Genomic DNA, 23398 nt, shown 5'->3' on the forward strand with positions numbered 1-23398 from the left:
CACTCTTTAAGAAAATAAATCTTGACATTCAACTCTATAAGCATATGCCCCCCAAACAAAAAAACCATAAGAAATCTTCGAAGTGTCTTGTCTCAATATATTAGAATGGGAGTATCCTTTTGGAAAAATACACATCAATCATTTAGCATATTTTATTCTTTTGGCCTGCTTCCATCATGCTCTCTCTCAATACAGGAGTATCTATAAATATTTTGAATTGTATTCATGCAAATATAATTTTTAATGCATGTTTATGTTCTGTACGGTGGTATCACCGTATTTGAATTTTTCAAAAGTTAGATGCCAAACATTTGTTGACACCTTGACATGTGGCACCCATGCCATATGCCTAGGTAACATTATAACCAGCCGTGGTCACTCTATATTGGGCTTGTTCTAAGTAACTAAAAACATAAAAACCCATGTGACCAGCCTTGGCCACTCTATATTGGCTTGTTCTAAATTACTAAAAACATAAAAACTGACGAGTTCAAGCAACTGATTACCTCAATCTATCAAAACTGTTCCAAAGACTTCTCGTGATGTTTTCTTGTTTTGCCTTCGATGCTTTGGCCATGCCCATCATTGCCTTGTTCCATTTCCCAGAAATGGTGTCATTCTGTGACTTTCATCATACTCCCATCTTTTTCTCGTGAACAATTTCTTTTGAATTCAACTGACATGTGATATCCCTAGTAATGTGGCCATTTGTTACTGATGGCCCCGCAGTTTTTAGCTTCTTGTTTTTTATGCTTGGACTGTCCTGTTTCCTTTTCCCAAGTTTGGTGCCATTCACATGAATTCCTTCACCATTCTCCATCTTTTTCTCATGAACCATCACTTTTGAAATGTGACCGTTTACTTCTGCAGGCTCTGCAGTTTTTAGTTTCTGTCCTTCAATGCTTCGATCACCCTGTTTCCTTTTCCCAAGTTTGGTGCCATTCATTTGAATTCCTTTACCATCCCCCATCTTTTTCACATTAATCATTGCTTGTGAATTCGGCTGATGTGATGAGACATTTCTGGTAATACGGCCATCTAATTCTGCAGGCCCCCCAGTTTTTTTCTTTGGCACGAGATAATGTTGTGATACAAGCCGATGAGACATCTGCGACAAACTAGAGCCCGAGATGGACTTTGGAACGGGTCTGCACAAGGTGAAGTGCACATGTATAGAATGAGTATAAAAGAACATAAGAAAGCAAGAACACGTCTCGAGAGAAAACAGTCTCCAGCAAGGTTCTAAACTTTGGTTTCAGTGAACTTCAGTCAGTAATAAATTGAAGCTAATTTGTGGAACTTTACAAAAGTTAGGGAGTTCTTGCAAAAATGCATTAATCACACTGAAATTTCAGAACATAATGAAAATGAAATTATACTTACTCCAATACAACTATTTGAGAGCTAGAATAGACTTGCTCCAGGTCATAATTTAAGTTTTTTTAAAAATGATAATAATTACTGTAGTAATTTATTTCCATCAATAAAGTATTTTGAATAAATTCTAAAATATGAATATTCATATTTAAATTGTAAAAGAGCACATCTATTCTCAAATAAGCCCACAATATGTAGTGCCTCCAGGCTTCCAAATTATTTCTAATCTATTTAAATTTTCATATTTTAATGAAAAGTTTCTTTTTATTATAAAAGAAGATTGTAACTAGGTAACTATCTTATTATATTTTATTTCCACTAATATCTGACAATTACATCTAACCGATCAGCCACTACATTTCTTATTGTTAGATATGTTTACTTACATTGTTTAAAAGTTTATCAAATATGAATATATTTTTCTAAAAAAATATTACAAACAAATTTTAGATCTAATTACACAACACAAGATTGAAATATGTTTAGAAGTAGATGTTTATGGTGAAAAACTAAAAAGTATCCAATGTCATCCTAAAATCCAAATGGTGTTCATAAGACTAAAGCAACCTCCATACATGGATTGTAATACCAAGTCTGAATTATAACGATTTAACTTCTTTTTTAAAAATCCATACATTATTGTCAATTTTCAACTTTGGAGGGTAGGACCCATAGCCATAGCTGGGTTGACATATAATGAAATGCAATGGTGCAATCGTGCATTCATGTCCAGCTTAACCAACAACGACAAAAAGAAAGTCAATTTCAAACTGATTGTTATGATTAGCATGAACTTAGTTGAATTCAAAAGCTAGGTCCAGACTATTATCAGCCATAATGACATAAAGTGGAAAATCCCAGGACATGTAACACATACAGAAATGAGGGTGTAGCCCACATTCAGTTGGTCCAATCTAAGAGTTGTAAATGGTTTTTATATCACAAAAGTTGCCTTTCGTATTCTGTAATACTGAAATATTACCAAGTAATTAATTTTAATTAGGTTCATGCATTAATTCAAACAGATTATTATGACTTAAGCTAAGAACTCTATGTACATGTGCACACAAACAAGAGGTGTCAGAACCCACATTTGGTTGGTCCAATCTAGGAATTCCGGAACATTAATAACCAACCCAATTAGATGATCTTAACCATTCAATCTACTGCACTCATCTGGTATCCATAAACAATTCTGGTCACAGTCGAGAAACATGTACCATAGACCGACTAAATTCTTTCATCCAATTTAGGTTGTCTGATATGGACACTTTTAAACAAGGGGATCTCCTAAGTGGGAAAATATTGAATTGTGGGCTCTGACATGTATGTGCACCATGTATCTTATTTTCATATCCATTGTTGAGGATTACTGTTTATGATAATTGGGCTTTTTATATTTTTATTCATCAAGTAAAAGGGGATTAGTTGGAAGCAATCACCTTTCAAAAAATACTCGTCCACGGACAGCTGATTCTTCATGCCATAACGGCTGTGGTGGTAAAATATCCTGCTTTCTGACAGACTAAGAACAAAAACAATAAAACCACATGCATAAATAACAGATGGATGAGATTAAATAATTACGTCAGATTTGATAATTGATAAGATATCTAGACAAGCTGGTCATGTAATAACTGGTTGCTACTAAGGTTTAAAATGGAGCACCACAAGATGGTTAAGAGGTTTACACTTTGAAACAACATGCAAGACAGACACAAGTGGTGATAGGATCACTGGTTTTCGATTCCGTTCCTTCCTAGTTTCTTGCAACAAACTCACCAAATACAAGCAATTAATCATTACTTCAAGGTCTTTTATAGCCTCAACTTACTTGAGGTTCTCCATCAACACGACCGGACTTGAGGAAAATCACTGATTTCCTAGAGATCAGTTCTAATCTTCTAGGAATTAACACATATTTTCCTAGGGATACATTTTCTTAGGAATCCCTAACATCCCAACAGTCATGTTGATGGAAAACCTCAACCCATGGATGAGGGTAGATTTTTATTATTTATTTTTTTACTTTTATTTTGAGGTTTGCAATTGTAAATTTGGTGTTTTCCCTTTTGCTCACAAAAGCATGCAAAATCTATATTGTTGTTTTGTTCTTGTTATTCTTCTTTGATATTTGTAAGACCATGGTGGATGGATTTGGAAAAACATGGGCTAGAGGATACTTGATTTCGGCTCCTTATTTAAACAAATAGCATTTGGCTAATAATTTATGTTTATTTAAGGGTTAAATGTGATAATACATTGATATCCATGGTCACCAAATTCTGACTTATTGAAAAAGTACCGATTTATATTAAATCGTGACTTTTTTTCCTTCACCGATTTAATCGTAACTTTTTCATAAATTTGAACTTTTATGAACTTCGTGATTAAATCACAAACTTTGCGATTAAATCAAATTAAAACAAAAACTGAAGCACTAGTAAGAGAAGATGAACTTGATGGAAATGGTGGTGACCATTTTATTGATAAAGAATTAGTTAATGAGGATGACATTGAATATTTTTATATTTTGAATAATACAAACCTTGAACGCATTGGGGACTTGTGGTTACTTGTTCTGAATGCAAGGATGATATCTATATGGGGGTTGGTGATTTATTATTGTGGTTTAATATGAGATTTGGTTCCAATTTTGTTCTTGATTTTACTGAATTTTTTGAAAATTTCCCTTGCTGACTTATTCCCGAAACCTAACTTGGTGACTGTTGATACCAAGTGTTTGGCTAAAAAATGCCACTTGCTAAGGTAAATCTGAAAATAATATAAAATATGCTTATTCAGTATAGTTATGGGTGAAACGCGCAAAGGTCTCTTCGTGCCTGAGGTGCAAGGCGAGGCGCACGCCTGAGTGAAGCAAGGCACAATAAAATTACAAAATTATAGGTTATAATATTCAAAAAATAAATAAATAGTGAAAGATAGATTTTAAATATTTTTCAATTATAACATGTACAAATATGAGTTTTGTAAATATAGTGAAGTATTCATTGAATACTTCAAAAAGAAGAAGCGTCAGTAGTAGTAGAAAAAGTAGAGAGGATGAACAAGAAAAAGGTTAGTATAAGCAAGTCAACAACATGTGTTGTTGCAACTACAACATGACAACAATTAGGGTTTACAATGGGTGGGTTCGGTTCGGCTTGGTTGAGCCCTAACCCATCCATAAAGAGCTGGGTTGTACCTTAGATCAGCCCTATACCCCTAGTGGGCCCAAGTCAACTAAACCTTAATCCAACCCTAATGGAATTGGGCCAAATACAAATGACAAAATGTAAATCTAAATATTTTTAATGGTAGAAAATGTACATTCCAAATAAATCTTTTTTGTATGTAAAGACTAAAAAAATAAAATACATTTATTTTATTCAATTTTAAGTGAGGCGTGCGCCTTGCACCTTGACTGAGGTGCAGTCAAGGCGTGCGCCTTGGTACGCTCACTTACACTGGCTCACCTCACATTTATTAAGGCTTCTTCAGTCTGCCCCGCCTTGAGGTGTGCCTGAGGCACTGGCCTTGACTACACTACACTTATTTTATTCATTTTTTTTCTCGACGATGAATTAATTTTTCCAAAATTTGTTATTATATTTTAGAATTTTTAGAGCATTTCAGTTTAGATTAAGGCTTATGCCTCAGACCTCCTTGATGCTTTGCCAAAGCATCACAAAGGCAAACCACTTCAAGTACGTGTCACAACATTTTAAACCTTGGACACTATAATATCCAGATAATATAATATGCTCAGTGTACATGCATACACATAATACAATACCAGCATCGACATTTGATACTACATGAATACCTTTACCTTACCATTTCTCATTTCTTGTTGTACTTATCTAAATAATCAGTCTAGGGATATGTAATCAGTCCAGGGATACTCTTGTTTGTAGGGCACATATAGGTAACATTTTAGACGATCCAACTGTAAGTTAGGTCAATTCTAAACATAATAATCATTATCACAAAGAATAAATCCATTATAACATTATTAACCCTGTAAAAAATTATCTTTAAAAACAATTGAAATGAAAAATCCAGATTTTTTAATTTTAAATCAATTTTCAATGAGGTTAAAATTGTTAGAATGGATTGAAATTTATGAGAATGGGCTCCAAGATATGGATAATTAATTGTACAGTTGGATCATCTAAAATGTTATTTATATAGGCTCCACATCTGCATCTAGGCTACTTAACTAGGCCGAGTAAATGCACTAATAAAACAGCCATTAATAGTGGTAGAAAATCTACTCGAACAAACTCTTTCAATTTGAAGGTCTAGCTTCAATCATCAAACGAGTGATGCAAAAAAAACATAGTTAATCATAGCTCACTTGCTGAGCGTCAGAAGAACTATATGTACTTATCCAAGTCTTAAAAAAGCATGCTGGGTTCTGTTCAAAACTAAGTGGGCTCGGTCCATGGTTAGTTTCCGTAGTTTTCAAACATCGAATGAAGTCATTGAAGATAGAAGCAAAGAAGAATCATAATACATACCATCCTAGGCATGACGACCCCCTCTGGTGGCCTGGGGACGTGAGGGTGAATAAGAGGGTATTTATAAAACACAGATCTGCAAAAAGAATGGGACAACAAAATTTTATGAGATATAGAAGAAGAGTGATTGACAATTAGGTTAGAGCAAGAATTGAAGGCCTTGTTTGTTTCCCTTGTTATAATATCCAAATCACCGTGTAAGATACCCTATCCAGGCATTTTGCATTTGTCTCACACGTAATAAGTACTTAACTAATTTAGCAGGTCACACACATGAAGAGCGTAGCCAAGAAAACCCAGAAAGGGGAGTCCCACCAAAAGGGTGGAGAATTCCTTTCCCCCACATGTCTCTATTATCTCATCGACTCTAGAAAAAAAAAAAAAATTTCTTACCAAAGCCACATGACTTACCACATTGGAAATCCAACAACACAGCCTTTTAGATTTCATGGAAACCATAGATTCGTAAGAGAAAAAAATAAAAAAAAATATGTTGAGCATCATCAAAAGTGTAGAAAAATGGATGGCAACTGAACTCCCAAATTTAAAAATAAAATTCAATGGTGAAAAATAACTTCTTTGTAGATTTTTTTTCAAACTTCTTAAAATTTCTTCCTGTGCATCCCCCAATGGTATTGGATGCCATGATGTGAGCTCACAACTCTTAAAAGGATTTAAAATCTTACTAAACAAAGATTAAACATGAACAAATTAAGATGGAGCTCAATTAGAAATAATTTTTTTAAGGATATTTATTATTTTTAAATTATGAAAAATATTTATTATGACAATGAGATATTTTTATTTTTAATTACTATTTAAGATATTGTATTAAGATTGCAATTTGTAATACATATTGAAAAACATGTAGTTTAACCCTATGTCAAGATAAATGTCAGACAAACAATATGGAAGTCAATCTAGCTAAGGAATTTTCGCAACAAGATCAAGGAAAATCCAATTCAGGATATGTAAAATTTTTTTTATTGCGGCCAAACAAACCCGAAAAGAAGAAACTTACATGACTTTACTGTTTGTTATTATCTCCATGTCATCAATTGGTGAATGGAATTCAAGCGGCCAAACAGGTTTATCAGATATGTAGATGTATCCATTCATTCCATCGCTGCATGTGTCAGAAGTAACCATCAGTTAATAGCTTCTAACATTTTTTTTTGTAAGTACAAATTTTATTAAATCAAAGAAGAAGAAAAAGAAAAAAGGAGGCTGAGATGCCCCCCACAACAAGAGAACACAAGCGAGAAAAAAAAAAAAAAAGACAAACAAAAGGCCCAAGGCCAACCAACCCCACAACAATTACCCAACGACAACAACAAAGAGTCCCGCTTAAATGCTGATTGTTTAGTAGAAGCATGGTCAACTATATGTTTAAACAACTAAAAACTGAGTAAACTCATGACTTAGCATATACATCAAGTGTAATACCTTGAAAAAATATTAAATATGTTTTCTTTTGTCTAGATTCTACTAGGATGGTTTACGTATTAGTAGGGGAATAAATTCCAACCTACTTCTTTAGCTTACTAGCCAAATTCAATTAAAGAGGTAGCCTTCTTACTATGCAAAAGTTGAAGAGAACTACTCCACTAACCTATTACCCATTAGCATAATTTTTTATTGATATTTCAAAAGCTGATTCAGACTTGGCTCTAAACACTTGCCACTCTACAATTATTTTGATCATTACTAATGAAACAATGTGAGAGATAGGTGGCAACTTGGACTATGGGTTGAATGTAGGGATACTTTTTACTTTAAAAAACCATGGCCTTTTCAATTTTCCATCACAATTATCACCTTCTCACTTCATCATCTCCCTTCATTTGATTGGAACAAATAAAAACAAAATTCTGAAAATTTGCCATCAACTCAAAATATACACTCTCTTGCTCGTGGATCAGTGGTAGAAGTAGAGAAACACGAATCAGAAGAAAGAAGCTTGAAGATTTAGTGATTTTTGTCACCCAAGCATCAAGTAGGTTATTTCCTTTTCTAAAACTTTAACCATAAATTGGATGCATGTGTATATGATGGTATTAGTTATAAATTAATGAATGCATGATGAATAAACATGGATTTTAATGCTTGAATGTGATGATTATAGATTATGTGTGAATGCATTGGTGCATGTGTACTGGACAAAGATGAGAGTAGGGTCAAGCTGGTGTGAAAATCGAGCCATATGTTGAATGTATTACTATATTTTAACGATGAAATGCTTGAGTGATTTGCATGTTAATATGCTATGCATTTGTTTTATCGTTGAAATTTTCGGGAAGGAAATCCTATTGAGTTTTCAAACTCATGTTGAATTAAAAATTTTCAGATATTTAATCGACGAAGAAAATAAAAGGAGATGTTGGCGAAGAATTGATTAACAAATCATTCTTTTGTATTTTCTAAAAAACCTAACTTCTTGGTCTTTCCAAACATATAAGCCACATCCCCTTTCACCCAGAATTGATCATTTTAAAAATCTGCGAACTTGGAATTGCATATTTTAAAACAAAAATCGGGGTTTTTAAACATTGATTAAAAAGTATGTATAAATCCGAAACTAAAAATTGTAAGTATTTTTTGTATTTTTTATTGTTAGATAATCAAGTTAAAAGCATATAGGAAAAAGAATTAAGATCGTTCAAGATAAAAATTTTAAGTAATGAATTTTAGAGTGACCAAAGGTCAAGCAGTGCAATTTCTTAAAAAAATAAAATAAAATCCAGCAACCTAGTTTTTGGGTTTAACACTTGAAAATTGATCCAGACTTGGTTCACGTTCCATATTGTAAAAATAAACTACAACCCTTGCCACATTATTTTATTTAATACTTAAACCTCACCCTCGGGCGTGGATTTGTAAGTTAGACCATAGGTGTCAAATTTCGGACCCATGGACCCCGTGACATCAATGTTGTAAGGAGAAAAGCTAATTTTCCCTAATCTTCTTCCTCTTATTTTTCTTTCTTTCTCATCTTCCTTGAGCAAACCCAAACCTTAATTTCTCTAAAACTTCCAAGTAGAATTTTATCCTTAGCGCCATCCAAGTGAAGCAAGCCACCATGGACACAACTAAAGCTTTCAAATCACGCCTACCAGGGAAATCTCCCTTGTGAAGAACAATCTCATCGACACGACCTTTGTTTGTTAGATATATCGGTATTTTATATATGTGTCATAAGGGCATATGTGTTAAGTTCATTTCTTTTCTAGTTTTATATATAGACCACGGTTTATAGTAAGAGAGTTAAGTTTGACTCTTCCCACTTTCTCCATTCTTTTCTTTAAACCCTAATTTGATCTTGTACATGGTATTAGAGCTTCTCTAGTGATTAAATTTTGGTTCTCTCTCCTCTTCTTTCGCATTTTCTTCTTCTTTTCTCTTGGTATAAACCAGATTTTTTTATATTTGATTTGTACCTATTATCTTCGTGGTGGTTAAAATCCTCTATTTGGAGGATTTTATTTTTGTGGTTGGAAAATATCTCTAATGTGATCATAGGTCAAGGGATTTTCATCAGTTATTAGTGGTTGGTTGTGGTATGGTGTGGTAGTTAGGTTTCAGATTGTATTTCTAGCCTTCAAGGTACCCTACGACTTCATCTTAAGAGGTATTGGAGATTTGCGATTTTATCTGGAAAGAGTTTTGGAACCTTGGGATTCTATCTGGAGGAGTTTTAGAAACTTCCGAGTTCACTAGGATAGATTTCTCTATGTTTTTTTGGATGTATTTCGCAGATCTTGGCTATAAGGCATTTTTGTAGAGGAGATTTTCTGGTAGTAGAAAATCGTTCACAAAAATATCTGAAAAGAAAATTAATTTTGTGGGGAAAATGCCAAAAATTATAAAGCAATTTTCATCATGGAGCAGAAGACTATCTTGGGTATATCTACTGATTTGGTTGGAACTCAAATGACTTCTATTTGCTTAGGTGGAAATAATTACATACAATGGTCGAAGGTAGTGGAGATATTTTTGAAGGCGAAAGATAAAAGATCTCATCTAACCAAAGCAAAATCCGATTCTCTTGATGAAAAAACCATTGATGTATGGGAACAGGAAGATGCTTAGATTGTTACTTGGTTGTGGAATAGTATGGAGCCGCACATTAGTGTTAACTTTATGTTTTTGGATACAGCGAAGGAGATTTGGAAAAAAGTGAGGCACATGTATTCAGGATCCAACAATATAACCTAAATTTATGAAATCACTCAGCAGTATTTTTCCTTACGTATGCATGAAGAATTGAATCAATATTAACCTCTGGATCAGACCTTCGCTTCATTGATGTGTATGCGTGAAGAACTAAATCAATATCAACCTATTTCTAGTGACATCCTTCAAATGCATAAGCAAAGAGAGGATATGGATGTTATTCGTCTTCTTTCATCCCTTTGATCAGAGTATGATGCAATCAAGTATTAGATTTTAAAAAGAAGTCCTGATCTTCTTTCCTTGACATATGTTTTCTCCAGGCTAAAGAGAGTCGCTCTATTAGATAGGACCAACCCACGAGTTATCGTTCTGTTTTAGCTACTCTTGAAGATCGTGGTGGTTGTGATTACAGAGGTAGTCGTGGAGGATATGGTGGTGGTCGTGGAGGTAGAGGTGATAGTAGAGATTCAAGGAGAGATCGTGGAAGCCAAAAGTGTACCCATAGTGGTAAGGATAGACACACTATTGACTTTCATTGGGATCTTCATGGGAGACCGATTGTTCCTCAAGCATTATTATCTTTAGTTCAGGATGTTGTGTAGCCTACTATTTCATCTTATCAGAGTATTGAGAAGGAATCCATTGTCCTTTCTCGAGAGGAGTATAATAAACTAGTCTACAACTCATCAACTACTGCTATTTTAACCCAGACAGGTAAGGCATCCACTTATTTATTATCATCTACGATCCCGTAGATCATTGATTCTGGTGCATCAGATGATATGACAGGTAATTCTCACCTGTTATCATTTCTTTCTCCATCTTCTTGTCAAAACATTAAATTAGTTGATGAGTCATTTTCAAAAGCTGTTGGGTTAGGAACTTCACAACCTAATCCTAGTATTTCTTTGTCTTGTGTATTTTATGATCCTAACTTTCCATTTAATTTTCTTTTTGTGAGTCAATTTTCAAAGAAATTGGATTGTTCAGTGACATTTTTCCCTTCTCATTGTGTTTCAGGATCTAAAGACAGATATCAATGCTTTATCGAATGGATATTTTTCCCTTCAATTTGTCAAATGTCACAACTTAATTTCAACCTTCATAACAAATTAATGAATTAAATGATAGCATAAAAAATACATGATAGAACCATTTGCATTCTGAATGTGACTTTAAAAAAAGCATCTACTATTGTTCCATGATATCTTAGACTACAAACCTGAATTTTGGATTAATTTTCCGCTTGACTTTAGCCTTAGGCAACTTTGGATGGTCTTTCTTTCGCTTACAAAAAGAAAAAATCTTCGCAGCTAAAGGATGTGAAACATGGATAAACAGCGCATCCAAACCCAAACTGTTTCTTTGCTTTTCTTCATCCTAGAACAAAAGGCTCTGTTACAGACTAGATGGTACTTCCAAAAATTTAACTCAAATAATAGAGGCATGAAATATGAATAACCATCCAAAAATAGAGTATTACCGTTAAGGTGTCCTCCACCTTTGTAATCTCTGCAAGAAGCCGGGATTCCTTGATAAATGGCAATTTACAAATAGCCTGTCAATCCATAGAAAAGTAAAAAGTCATGAAGCCGAATCATATCATCCAATTTAAGCATCATCATCATCAAAGACTAGTCCCAAAAATTTGAGGTCGGCTAAACAAATCTTGTTCCTCCGTCATGTGCTTCTACTACAAATAATATAAGTTCTTTTCGGTCTTCCTCTCAACCTTTTGGAATCTTCAACTTACACATTCCCTCATTGGGGCTGTAATTAGCCTTCATTGCACATGACAACTAGTGTGCATATTAAGTATAGAATAAAGCATTACCTGCCATGCAAAACGCTTTCCATTCATGTCAAGCTCAAAATCTGCACAAAATGTCATTGTGAGCTTCTACCGAAGAGCCTCATTTAATTACTGTAAGAATGTAAGTTTATCTTTACTGTAACATCCTACCATCGGGATAAAAGTCCAAAATCGGTGATGATGAATCTGTCATCAATTTTCTGTAAAACAAGGGAAGTGCATGTGCACTATGGATGCACAACACAAATTAGGCCTCAGTTGACGACTGGAGGGATTATTAAGAAAAAGGGGGACAAAGTCAGTTGAGAACCTTGCAGCAGGCAATACACCCATTAACTGATCAAATGGCTTGAAGGGTTCCCCCAGTGTGAAATGGATTTCCAGCCGATCAAGATGATAAAAATCAGAAGCAAATGGAGCATAATGATAAGGATAAAACCTGTGGAATTAAGATAAAAATAAATAAATCATTAACCATCGGAGACAAAATTAGAGGTATGGATCAAGATAGAAGTCTCTTCAAGAATATAAATATAACGAGACTAAATTTGGAGAGATTCTATTGCCACACCAACTTTTACTGACTTCAACCCAATTCATATGTAAATCACCAAAGAATTATCACATTTGGGGTGGCGTTAGCAAAAGTTGGCGTGACAATAGAAGCTCTCTAAATTTAATATAAAAAATAAATAACCATCCAATTGGAAAAATCATAAGTGAACCACAGTTGCTCACACCATTGCCAGGAGCATACTCCTTGGTAGTAATAGCACATCACCCAGCAAATTCCCTCAATATATTTCAATACCTACAGATATTACAAATATACAAACAGTTTAAAATTGAATAAAACCAAATCAGATTGAACAGAAAAAATAAATAAATAGGAATAATAGCAGTTTCCAAAGGAACCATCCCCTACAAAAACATTTTCTTTCTCATTTTTGCGAATTAAAAACATGAAAAAACCATACCAGAAGGAACGGGAATAGAAATAGTAGTTTCCAAGGAACCATCCTATAAAAATGAGTTCCTTCTGATACTTGCAAATTGAAGGCATGCAAAAGTGATCTAATGTCAGAAAGTTATAGCAAATGGAATCTTCATCTATGTGGTCAATCCATTTATGTGGGTTCACTTCATGCAGTAACAATAAAAGTAAAAAAAAGTCAGTAACATGATTTGGGTCTGGCCCCGTGATGTAGTGGTCAAGATGGAAGAGCTGCAACTTGCAACGTTGAGGACATGAGTAAGAGAAATTACCCATGCAGACTTTTCTAATTAAAAAGGTAGTAAATGTGAAAATAAGAATTTGCTTACAGCACGTCTTCTAATTTTCTCACGCTCATCTTCAGTGTTGGCTTCAAACTTCTCAGCATAGAATCTTTCTTTCCACCCTTCTTCTCCTAGTTTTATCTGTTAAATTAGGATTGAGTCCCAGGAAAGGCTACAGAGATTAACCACATACTTCTAAAATAGGATGAAAAACAAAAGCTTAGATAACTAACATTGTCGACCACTGCAATTGCATCATCAGGTCTTGTATTGTTGATGGGGCTCTGCGATTCCTTCGCACAAGACTGTACATTCAACATGGGTTATCAGTGTGAGACTTGCATGATTGATCATCTTGTATCTTTTCCATGAATAACAAGTCTTAATTGGTGTAATTTTTAAATATCAATTGGATACTCACACTTTGAGATGTTGAACAAATTGGAGATGGAATGAGGTCTGAGTACCAAAGTTTCCCAGAGTTCTGTTTTTGTTTGCCATTCCCACGTTTTCCATTTGATAAACGCTCAAAGATTTTCTCTCTTTCCTTTTGTACCTGAACAAACAAACAAAAAAAGATATAGCCCCACATTTAAGAAATGCATCAACAGGAGCCTTTCTTGGTAGCAATTATCATCTTCACAGTTCGTAACCCTTTTCAAGGATGGCTTTGGTTCAATTTCCATATTTAAAAAGGACGTCCAATAGGAACAATTAGGTCTCCTCTACAAATCCTCAACAATTGACGTAAAGGAAGGATAAAATGAACAAGCATGAACATCGGCTGAAAAAAGCCAGTCAGTTATGTTTTAAACCATTAAAGGAGCCAATTCTTGAAGGGCCAACAATATAAAACATCAACTTAACGGGAAGAATGAAGTGTAAAACTAGAACCTGGTTACGTTTCCGAAAGATGGCATTCTCATGAGATCCCACAAGTTGTATGAAGTGCTGAACACGTTCCAAATTCACCTGTAGAATAGAACAAGTGTACATTACAAAAAATAAATAAGTAAAAGAAAAGATAACAGTGTCAAGATGAAGCACATACAACAGATAAAGATTTTGTTGTGCTCCGCTTCATGTAATAGATAATCTATAAATACATGCATAAGTATAATGTAACAACAAAAACCAACAATATGAACTCTGAGAGACAAAAGCTGCCCTGTACCAATAACACAAGTAGTTAAGCATCGAAGACTGTGATTATGAATTTATGACTATAAATAAGAAAATGCGATAAGTCCTAAGTCTTACAACATCAACATGGTTCAGGCGCAAGTGGCCAAATGAGAAACTATTCAATAGTTTTAATAATACACATTTGTTACCTATAGAAATGTATGCATATAAGCATAGATTAATGATATGCAAGCATTTGAATACAACTATTGCTCATTGAAGCTCTCTTAAGGGTATAAACTCAAGTTCCTGTAACTTACTTTCACTTTTGATCTCAATTTCAATAACACCCTTTTTTATGTTATAGATCACAAATACAAAAATGTTTTCTCATGAGGTGTGGAAGAACCGGGGACATTGCCCACTTGTCTGCGCGGTCTAGCAATTTCCCTAGAACCGGAGTGAACCACTGCACGTGTATCATAAGTTCCTTCCTTTGAATTTTACAAGTGCATATGTCATTGAGTTTGGGGTGGAGCCCAGATTTTTGGCCAGTGGGGGCTAATTGCTTACGATGGTCGACCAATAAACTCGATTTCCTTCTATACATATCTTAGGTTCGTCAATGACCTAGATTTCAAATCTTACTAAGTGTCGTTGAGCTCACCTTGATGCATCCAAAAACATGATCTGATGCCACAAGGATGTAGAGAAAATTTTTTTGATGAAATTTGAAAAAAAATAAAATTGAAAAAGACGTATTTTTCACTGTTGAATTTTAACTTTAAGTTTAGAGGTTCGGTGGGATTTCGGTGGTCCATTTTCAAAACATTGGATCAAGCCCAAAATAAAATATAAAAAAAATTGATTTTTGTTACTTTCTCTTTTGGATATGAGTTTTTCCATGAAATCTAGAAGGTTTGTGGGTTGAATTGCCATTTTGGTAATCCATTTGAGCTCAACCACCCTTAGTAAGATTTAAGTTAGTAAGGAAAGTGTTTCTCTAAAAACATTTTAGAGTGCAATGGCTGTGGGGCTTTACATAACGTAAGTTTGAAAAAGACGGAGCTATTTTTAATATGGATTGAAGTGTAGGGGCTAATAACCAATTTTGTATTTTTTTCAAAAAGGTGAGTGGGGGCTATAGCCCCCACTGGCCCCTTCTTGGCTCTGCCCCTGGATGGAGCGACTTACATACTCTAGAAGCTAATATCGTGCTATATAAACCTCCAAACTACTAGCTAGGTTATGAATAATTGAAAGAATATAGCAAGCTTTATGCCTTTGTCTGGTCAGAAAGAGGAATATTCACAACAAAGTTCGCGATCACAATTTGACCATATTGAACACCTAAAAGTTGAATTTATGTCTTCTAATGACATCAAGAAAAATACAAAATATCGTATGCTTACCTCAGAAGAATCAGTCAGGTAACCACCCATTCGAACAAATTCCTTTTTGTAAACAGTCATAAGTAGATCAATTGCTCCCTGTTACGAAGTGAACACCAAAAATATGTCATAACTTAATATAAAAAAATGGCTTTGTCCATTGGGTCGTTCCCAAATCACAATATGCATGATAAAGAAAACAAGAATCGCACACTTGCAGCAAAACTTATTCTCAAGCAAACCAAAAAATTAATAAGATAATAAGCGTTTCAACAAAATAAATATAAGCAAAAAATACATAAAAAAATAAAAAATAAATAAAAAAATATACCTTAGAGATATCTAATAACTTAATAAATATAAAGAAAAGACCATAAATAACATTTAACAACTTTATGTAACAGTGTATTGAGGATGGAACATACTAACTCTTTTTAAGAAAACCATTCATAAAAGATCACTAAAATAGAAGGATGCATGCATAATTATAAGAAATAGCTAGTGTGAGAAATATAAAAAAGATTAGCCTCTTCCACCATTCACAAACCTCAGAGATCTCCAAAGATGGCATGTGGGGTAGAAAATCATTTCCAACAAACACACACATGAGGACAAAATCATCGATCAAACGCTCCAAATCTGCTGTCACTGCTGGATCAGGAATTCTCAAGTCATGCATTAAGTAGTCCCTGAGAACCCAAATGTTGAGAAACTGTAATAGAAAATAGGGAAAACTTAAAGTTAAGCACATACATATTATCAGAGTAGCACTTGGTCACAAAAACAACTACAAGACTACAAAATAAGTTACATGATTTTTGGTATTTTTTTTATAGGCTGATTTTTGGTGATTATACTGAGATGAATTAGTGTGTGATTATATCATCCAAAATTTTATCCATATGGGTTCCATAAAGTGGAAGTTAAAAATAGTAAGGCTCATAGTTTTTTTCCTTTGGGCCTTGATTATTCTGTAGGCTTATTTTTGTTTGGTCCTTTGTGACTCTCTCCCTCATTAGCACTCTTGTGCATATTTTTAGCCTCGTTGGCCTGTTTTCAATAAATTTGATTTCTTTCCAATATTAAAGAGGAAAAAATGGGACACCTCAATCTATTTAAAAATGATAAATTTCACTGACAATTATTCTCTCTTTAAGTATAAGGTCTTGGACAATATGGGACCTTTTCTCACTTCATTGCCTAAAGGAGAAACAAGAAGCCTAAGAAGAAATAGCTGGAGTACAAAAGAAAGAATTTGACCAAGAACTACCACTATAATCAAGCATCCTTGTTTGCTTATTCATACTGTTACTACCATAAAATCAATTGAGAAGATTAATAAAATGGGGAAACTAAGAATCCTCATTATTTCAATCTCTAAAGTCTAAACTGCACACCATAAATCTCACCAAAGCATATGCTATCACCACTTCCCACCCTAAATTTATACCTTTTGAGAGAATATTTTCTAAACCGTGGCCGGATGAAACAATAGTATTATGGATTGTTCATCCCCATTCTTACTAGACACCACTCATTGCCAAAGCCAATTTTATTACTCATAAAACTATCCATCAACATTCTTCAATTTTAAACTAGAAGGCCATTGGTAGGAACCTCATCCCCAAGGTATAACTATGGGCACTACTTCCGATCAGATTTATTATGTTTTTTTATTAGTAAACTATGCATTGTTATCAACTATAACCTATCAATGTAAGTTCTATTTCCATCTTGCAATATCCATCCGTGAGCATTCAGTGTTGCCAGCTGATTGTGCAACCTTCATTTGATTCCCAAGTCATTAGGCAGATACCTACGTGAGTTCATAATCCACAGCTTGAACAAGTCTACAAAGTCCATATTTTAATAAAAACAGCACCAACCTGGAATTGCTGCTTCGAGATGTAGTCAATGTTGTCCTCTCCTTCCACTTCCCCTAGCTTCAACTCCTTGTTTTTTTCCTGCTGATTAACACGTGCATTCTTCCCAAAATTCCGCTTTTTGTCATTTGCTTGGGCCTTGCGGACATCCTACACAACATACCAAATCAAACTCAGCTAACAGAACTTTCTGTGATACAAAAAACCAGAATTCATGTTAGGCATCCAACATGAAGTCCATGAGAGAGCAGATCCAAATCCTCATATAACACACACCTCTCTAAGAATTGAAAAATGTATTTCATGGGTAGTCAATGCGAGCATGATTAAATCTGCATCCTAAAAGAAAAACAAAGCAAACACTTATCATAAGCTCAAGCTAGCAGTGGAACTAGCTTTAACAACTAAACACCAAAGATTAAAAAAAGACAATGATATTTACCAAACCATATAAACAATGCCGTGTGTTTGGATCAAACCCTGGCAGATTTCTTTGCAAGCGGATGTATGACATTATCTTGTGCTCTCCCTCACCCGGCACATTGGCATCCGAAAGAATGACCTTCAAAATTCCAATATACTCACATTCAAACAAACTCATTGTTTATAACCCATGAAAATAACATAGCAGAGACAAGTACAGCAAAATATTGGATTTACCTTGATGCCCCGCCACCCTGGATCAGAATTCATTCTCAGATGAATGTAATATTGAAGAGCAGATGACAGGGTAGCCATGAATTGAGTTCCTGGTGTGATTACATTCGAATCCAACATCTTAGTTTGCTCCAACACAGCTAATTTTTCTCCTTCTGATTTGAAGGCACTTCTCAGCCTCTCCTCTGCCATGGCCTGTGAGAATTTAATTACAAATTAAAAAAAAAAAAAAAAAGTACTAGCAGTAACACTAACAGAAGTAGCATCAAAAGTAGTAAGTATTGAAGAAGAGGAAAGCTTTTTCCAAAGTGACAATCTGCACTTATGCAGTCATGGAAGAAAAAAGAAAGGATGCTAAATGTTGCAAGATACACACACACTACATGGTAGAATATAATATAAGGGATGACATGGAAACGAAAACTATTCACATGGCCAATACAAAGGGCAAGTGCGTTAATTATTCGTCCATTCATTTTCATTTTTCTTATACATAAAGATGTTTTATTGAAGAGAAAAAAGAAGGGTGGGGGGGCAAACCCCCCCCCCGAGAGCAACAGATATAATAAACAAAAGACCAAAAACCACCCCAATAGCCTACCCCTCACTAAGATTACACACTTAAGAAGGAAGTCTTCAAATAAGACACCCCTAAAACCTTTGTGAAATTTACACCAATAAAACAATAAAGCCAAAGAAGACAATACAATTTCATTCATTGTCATTTGCTTCGTGATTAGTTTTTTTGATACCTTGGGTTTTTGGGCCTCTTAGAGCTCCCGACTAATACCACGAGGCATGCATGTCACCCCTTCCAAATGTACCAAGTGCACATGGATAAATTCCAAGGGGTGACCACTATAGTTACCAAAATCACTGACTTTTCAAAAAGTTGTGATTAAATCACGATTTTAAAGACTGGTGATTAAAGCACGACTTTTTCAAAAAGTCATGATTTAAACAAAAAAAAGTGATTTCATCACCACTTTTTAAAAGGGATTTTTTTGCAGTCCATTTTTTCTTATGGTTTAAAGTAGGATTTGACGATATAAATGATAATACCACTTAGTAGAAAAAAATACATTATCCTAACACTATTTCGATTTTTTCGTATTTTTCGACTTTTTCCCTCGTTGACTTATTCCTGAACCCTGACTTGGTGACTATGGTGGCCACCAAGGGAGGGAATTGAGCTCAGGACCTCAGCTTCTTGAGACATGATCCTGTCCATCTCACCAATTTGGCTCATGAAATTTGGTTCCATTTATTATCCCTATTTCATCTTTCTTGGTGTATCCCTAGTTCTGTATCATCCTTAATGGAGAGGAGGTAGTCTAGTGTGTTTTCGAATGCTACAAGGAAAATTTGAAGGATTACTCGCTTTGCCATCTGTTGGGGCTTTTGGAAAGAAAGGAACAGTAAGTAGCGTGTTTCCTATGTAAAAAAAAAAAAGGAAGATAAAAGTAGGGTGCTTGAAGGGAAGGAGCAATCTTTGCAAGAGTTCATCATTGACAAGTTTTCAAGGGATTTCGAAAGTTTTTTCCTTTGAGGATTTTCTGTTCGATGGGATTTGGTGAATAACATGAAAGAGTATAGAATCCTCATGTTTTCGTTGGTTTTTTTTTTCCGCTTGTTTGGCTCTCTTTTTTTTTTTGGCTTTAAATCTAATAAAAGATGGATGGTTTTGATTGGCCCTGTCAGTCCAGTTCCCCAACTCCACACAGAATCTTCAGAAAAAGAAAAAAAAATTCCCCATTATCATCACTACTTTATTCTATTCAATAACTAATTACTAAGAAGTAAAACTAGACTCACAGCATCTGCCGCATCTTTCGCAGCTCTGAATCTCCTTGCACGCTGTTGATTCATCTTCGCTCGTGGAGCAACACCATCTGCACATATTTAAGCGCCAACAACATTGAATCTAAATTTGAAAAAAAAAAAAAAAAACATGTTTTTATGGTTTCAGAAAGAGAATCTCTCACCAATTGCCATGTACAAAAGCTTCCGAGGCCGAATCATTGCGAAAATGCGATCTATATACTTAAAAACAGCCTTAAAAACCTCTTCATATGTCTTCGGAGCAGTCTGGAGATGAATTACTAATAAAAATTTGAAAAAATAAAAAAAATGCATTAATTTAATTCAAATAAGTTGACATTTACCTGTCCATCGGGATGGAAACACGGATGAATAATTCCATTCATGTCTAAATACAGATTATCAAATTCAATGCAATTAGGGTTTGGCTGGCTTGTATCAACTGGAACCTTAACGCCATTAACGATTGCTGGAACTTCTTCGAGCACATCTACGACTGAAAGTGGGTATTTTGTGACCAGCCATCGATAAAATGCTGGAATCCCCATTTTAGCTTATTAGATTATGCTTCTTCAGATCTTTATAGTCAAAAAGTGCAAAAACTGAGAGATTTTGTGATTCTAGGGTTAGGGTTTCAGAAGTAGAGCTTGACTTGAGTACAGAGAAGTTCAGCAATGGCGCGGATTAGGGCTTTGAGAAGCCTCTTTCCAAAAGAAAAACAACCGCTGCTGGAGCTATAGTTTAAATAGAGACTGGTTTTAGGTTAGATGACGTGGAGAAAGAAATATTTTATTGCCACACCAACATTTGCTAAGAGCACTCCATTCACATGAACTATCATGGATAAGGGTGTTAATAGATAGTCGAAAATTCGACTCCGATCCGAATTCGAAAAATCAGATATTATCCAAAAATTTTGAGTATCGGATTTGAATTTAGATAGTTTTTATATTTGAATCCTTATTAGATATAAATTCAGATATTAACATTTTGAATCTAATAATATCTGATTCGAAATAATATATGATATATATTATTTTATTTGATTAATTTTTTATTCAAATAATATAATATATATTTTTAATAATGAAAAATCAGTTGGATAAGGAAAATTTATATATTTTTTTTATATACAAATTATTCAAATTCTAATAAGATATTATCCGATATCCGGTAAGATAATCGGATTCGAATTCGGATAGAGTTTTGAAATATCCGTCAGATTCAAATTCGAATTTGGATATCAGATAAAAATTCAGATTTAGATTCAAGTATTGCTGTATCCGAACCGATAAGTAATGTTATTAATACTAATTTTTAATGATGGCATTGTTTTTCCATATTTTATTTTTATCATTTTTAAACTTTTTAAGAGAATTGCTATTAGCACCCCAACTTTTACTTATTACATCCCAATTTCTTAGATTACTCATCACACCCTCAATAAAGATTAAAACATGTCACTCAAACGTCACAAAGATTTGGTTCAAATTATTATCTAAGCATTACAAAACATTATAATACTTGTTCAAACAATTTCAAGAGTTGTTTACAATTATGCTTAGTCTCATATAAAATCTTAAATCCAAAAAACAGAAATTTAGAAGAAAAAAATAAAATGAGAAAGAGCTTCTATTGGCACCCAAACTTTTACTTATTGACAACTATTTAATTATTTTCTTTATTTTTAATTGAGGTGTATTGAGTAAAAGTTGGTGTGCTAATAGCAGCTCTCTTTTTCAATCAGACCTTGATACTAGATGAGAAGAGTTCTTAGAGACCTAAAATAGGACTTGTTATGACAACGAAAAAACCAGCCTAAGGAAGAAATTGAAGGTTGATTGTTGTAGAATTAATATCATAATAATTCCTTCTTTCTCTTTTTTCCCATGTTTCATATATTCATTAATTGGTGTGTTATAAACAATTAGTAGTATCGACTATGGAGTGTTAAGATTTTTCTTTATATAAAAGCGATAACAGTACTTATTTGTTGTCCAAATTCTGTGTTTTTACTCCCACTTGTGGGGGTCGATCAATATTTTTTTGAATAATGTTGAAGTGACCTCAAGTTGGAATCTCATATCACACTTCAACAAATGAAAAGCATCTATGATTCCTTTCTACTTTCATGATAAGAAGTGCGGTATGAGGTTCCAACTTGGGGTCACTCCAGTACGATTGTATATTTTTCAATTGAAACCAATATTTAATAGAGTTACTATTGCCACACCAACTTTTACCAATAGTGTGCAATTCTTTGGTGATTTAAATAAGAATTGGTGTGGCATTAGTAAAAGTTGGTGTGGTGATAGTCTTCAAGGTAATTAATTATCAATTTGTACCAAAAATCCTTATGTCAAAGTTTTGTCTGTGTTTATTGAAGAGAAAATAATTGTCCCAATAATAAAATTTACCGTCAACATTCCTCATTTTGTGGTGTGTAACATTTTGATTTAAACGTCGCAAATTTTTCATAATCAAGACTCTATACAATGAACATGGTTGATGGATTGAATTTATACATTCTTCACAAATACTCGACGAGTTGTCCTCTTAATGCTTTCTTATGTTTTTGTTCTTGATTTTATCATTATTTGAATAGATCAATATAATGTCGGTAGTTCGTTTTATTTTTTTATAAGTTTAAATTTTATTAAAAAGAGGACAAGATGGCCTAGAAGAATAAACTTAACAAAAGGACAAGACCTGCTTAGGGATCCTTTAAATTACAAACCATATCCCACCTGACAAGGAGATCCTCAAAGAAGATGCCTTTAAAAACTTTATATAATTTGTCACAATGGAACAAAAGTCCCAAAATTGACAATAGTTAATCAAGAATCGGGAATTCTATCGCTTAAAAAGTACGATTATTTCTCTCCTTCCAAATACCCCAACAAATGATGAATGTGATGAAATTCCAAAGAATCCGTTTTGTGCCTCTGAAGGGGCTACCCTACGATCCCCAAGTTGCGAAAAGTTCCCTTATTGACCTTGGAAAACAACCCTTCATACCGAAGAGACCGACGAAATGAACCCAAACCTCGTAAGGAAGATCACGATAAATGAGCAAATGGTTCGCAGTCTCACCCTCCCCTTGAGCAACGCAAACAACCATTTGGTATTTGAAGAGCTCTCTTGATCAATTGATCCAACATGGTGACTTTATCAAACGACGCTTGCCACACAAATATAGAAACTTTAGAAGGTACCTTAATATCCCAAACAAAAGAAACTGGGAATGTGGAGTTGGAAGAAGGGAGCTCCGTAGCATACATAGACCTTACCGAATAGACCCCTTCTCTCGTACCAACCCAGCAAATGCTATCATCCCTATCTCACCAATGGTGTTGG

The 23398-nt window shown here is 34.3% G+C and overlaps 1 protein-coding gene across 1 annotated transcript; it reads right to left on the reverse strand.

Moving 5' to 3' along the window:
* Positions 1-198: 198 nt before the first annotated feature.
* LOC147391439 (5'-3' exoribonuclease 3-like) lies at positions 199-20766 on the reverse strand. The gene is made up of 23 exons (XM_086457329.1): positions 20386-20766; positions 20206-20308; positions 20036-20112; positions 18224-18415; positions 18006-18125; positions 17840-17902; positions 17567-17713; positions 16228-16392; positions 15702-15779; positions 14059-14136; positions 13586-13720; positions 13398-13469; positions 13210-13305; positions 12627-12697; positions 12197-12325; positions 12037-12113; positions 11908-11948; positions 11557-11631; positions 11296-11453; positions 6922-7026; positions 5901-5976; positions 2820-2902; positions 199-1148 (listed from the first exon to the last, which is right to left on the reverse strand). Exons 1-23 carry the CDS (start codon positions 20587-20589, stop codon positions 632-634), a joined length of 2862 nt encoding a protein of 953 aa, XP_086313455.1. The 5' UTR covers positions 20590-20766; the 3' UTR covers positions 199-631.
* Positions 20767-23398: the final 2632 nt, after the last annotated feature.

This window comes from Akebia trifoliata, chromosome 11 (assembly GCF_017979445.1).
Source record: "Akebia trifoliata isolate Shusen 1 chromosome 11, ASM1797944v1, whole genome shotgun sequence".
In the NCBI taxonomy this organism is placed as follows: domain Eukaryota; kingdom Viridiplantae; phylum Streptophyta; class Magnoliopsida; order Ranunculales; family Lardizabalaceae; genus Akebia; species Akebia trifoliata.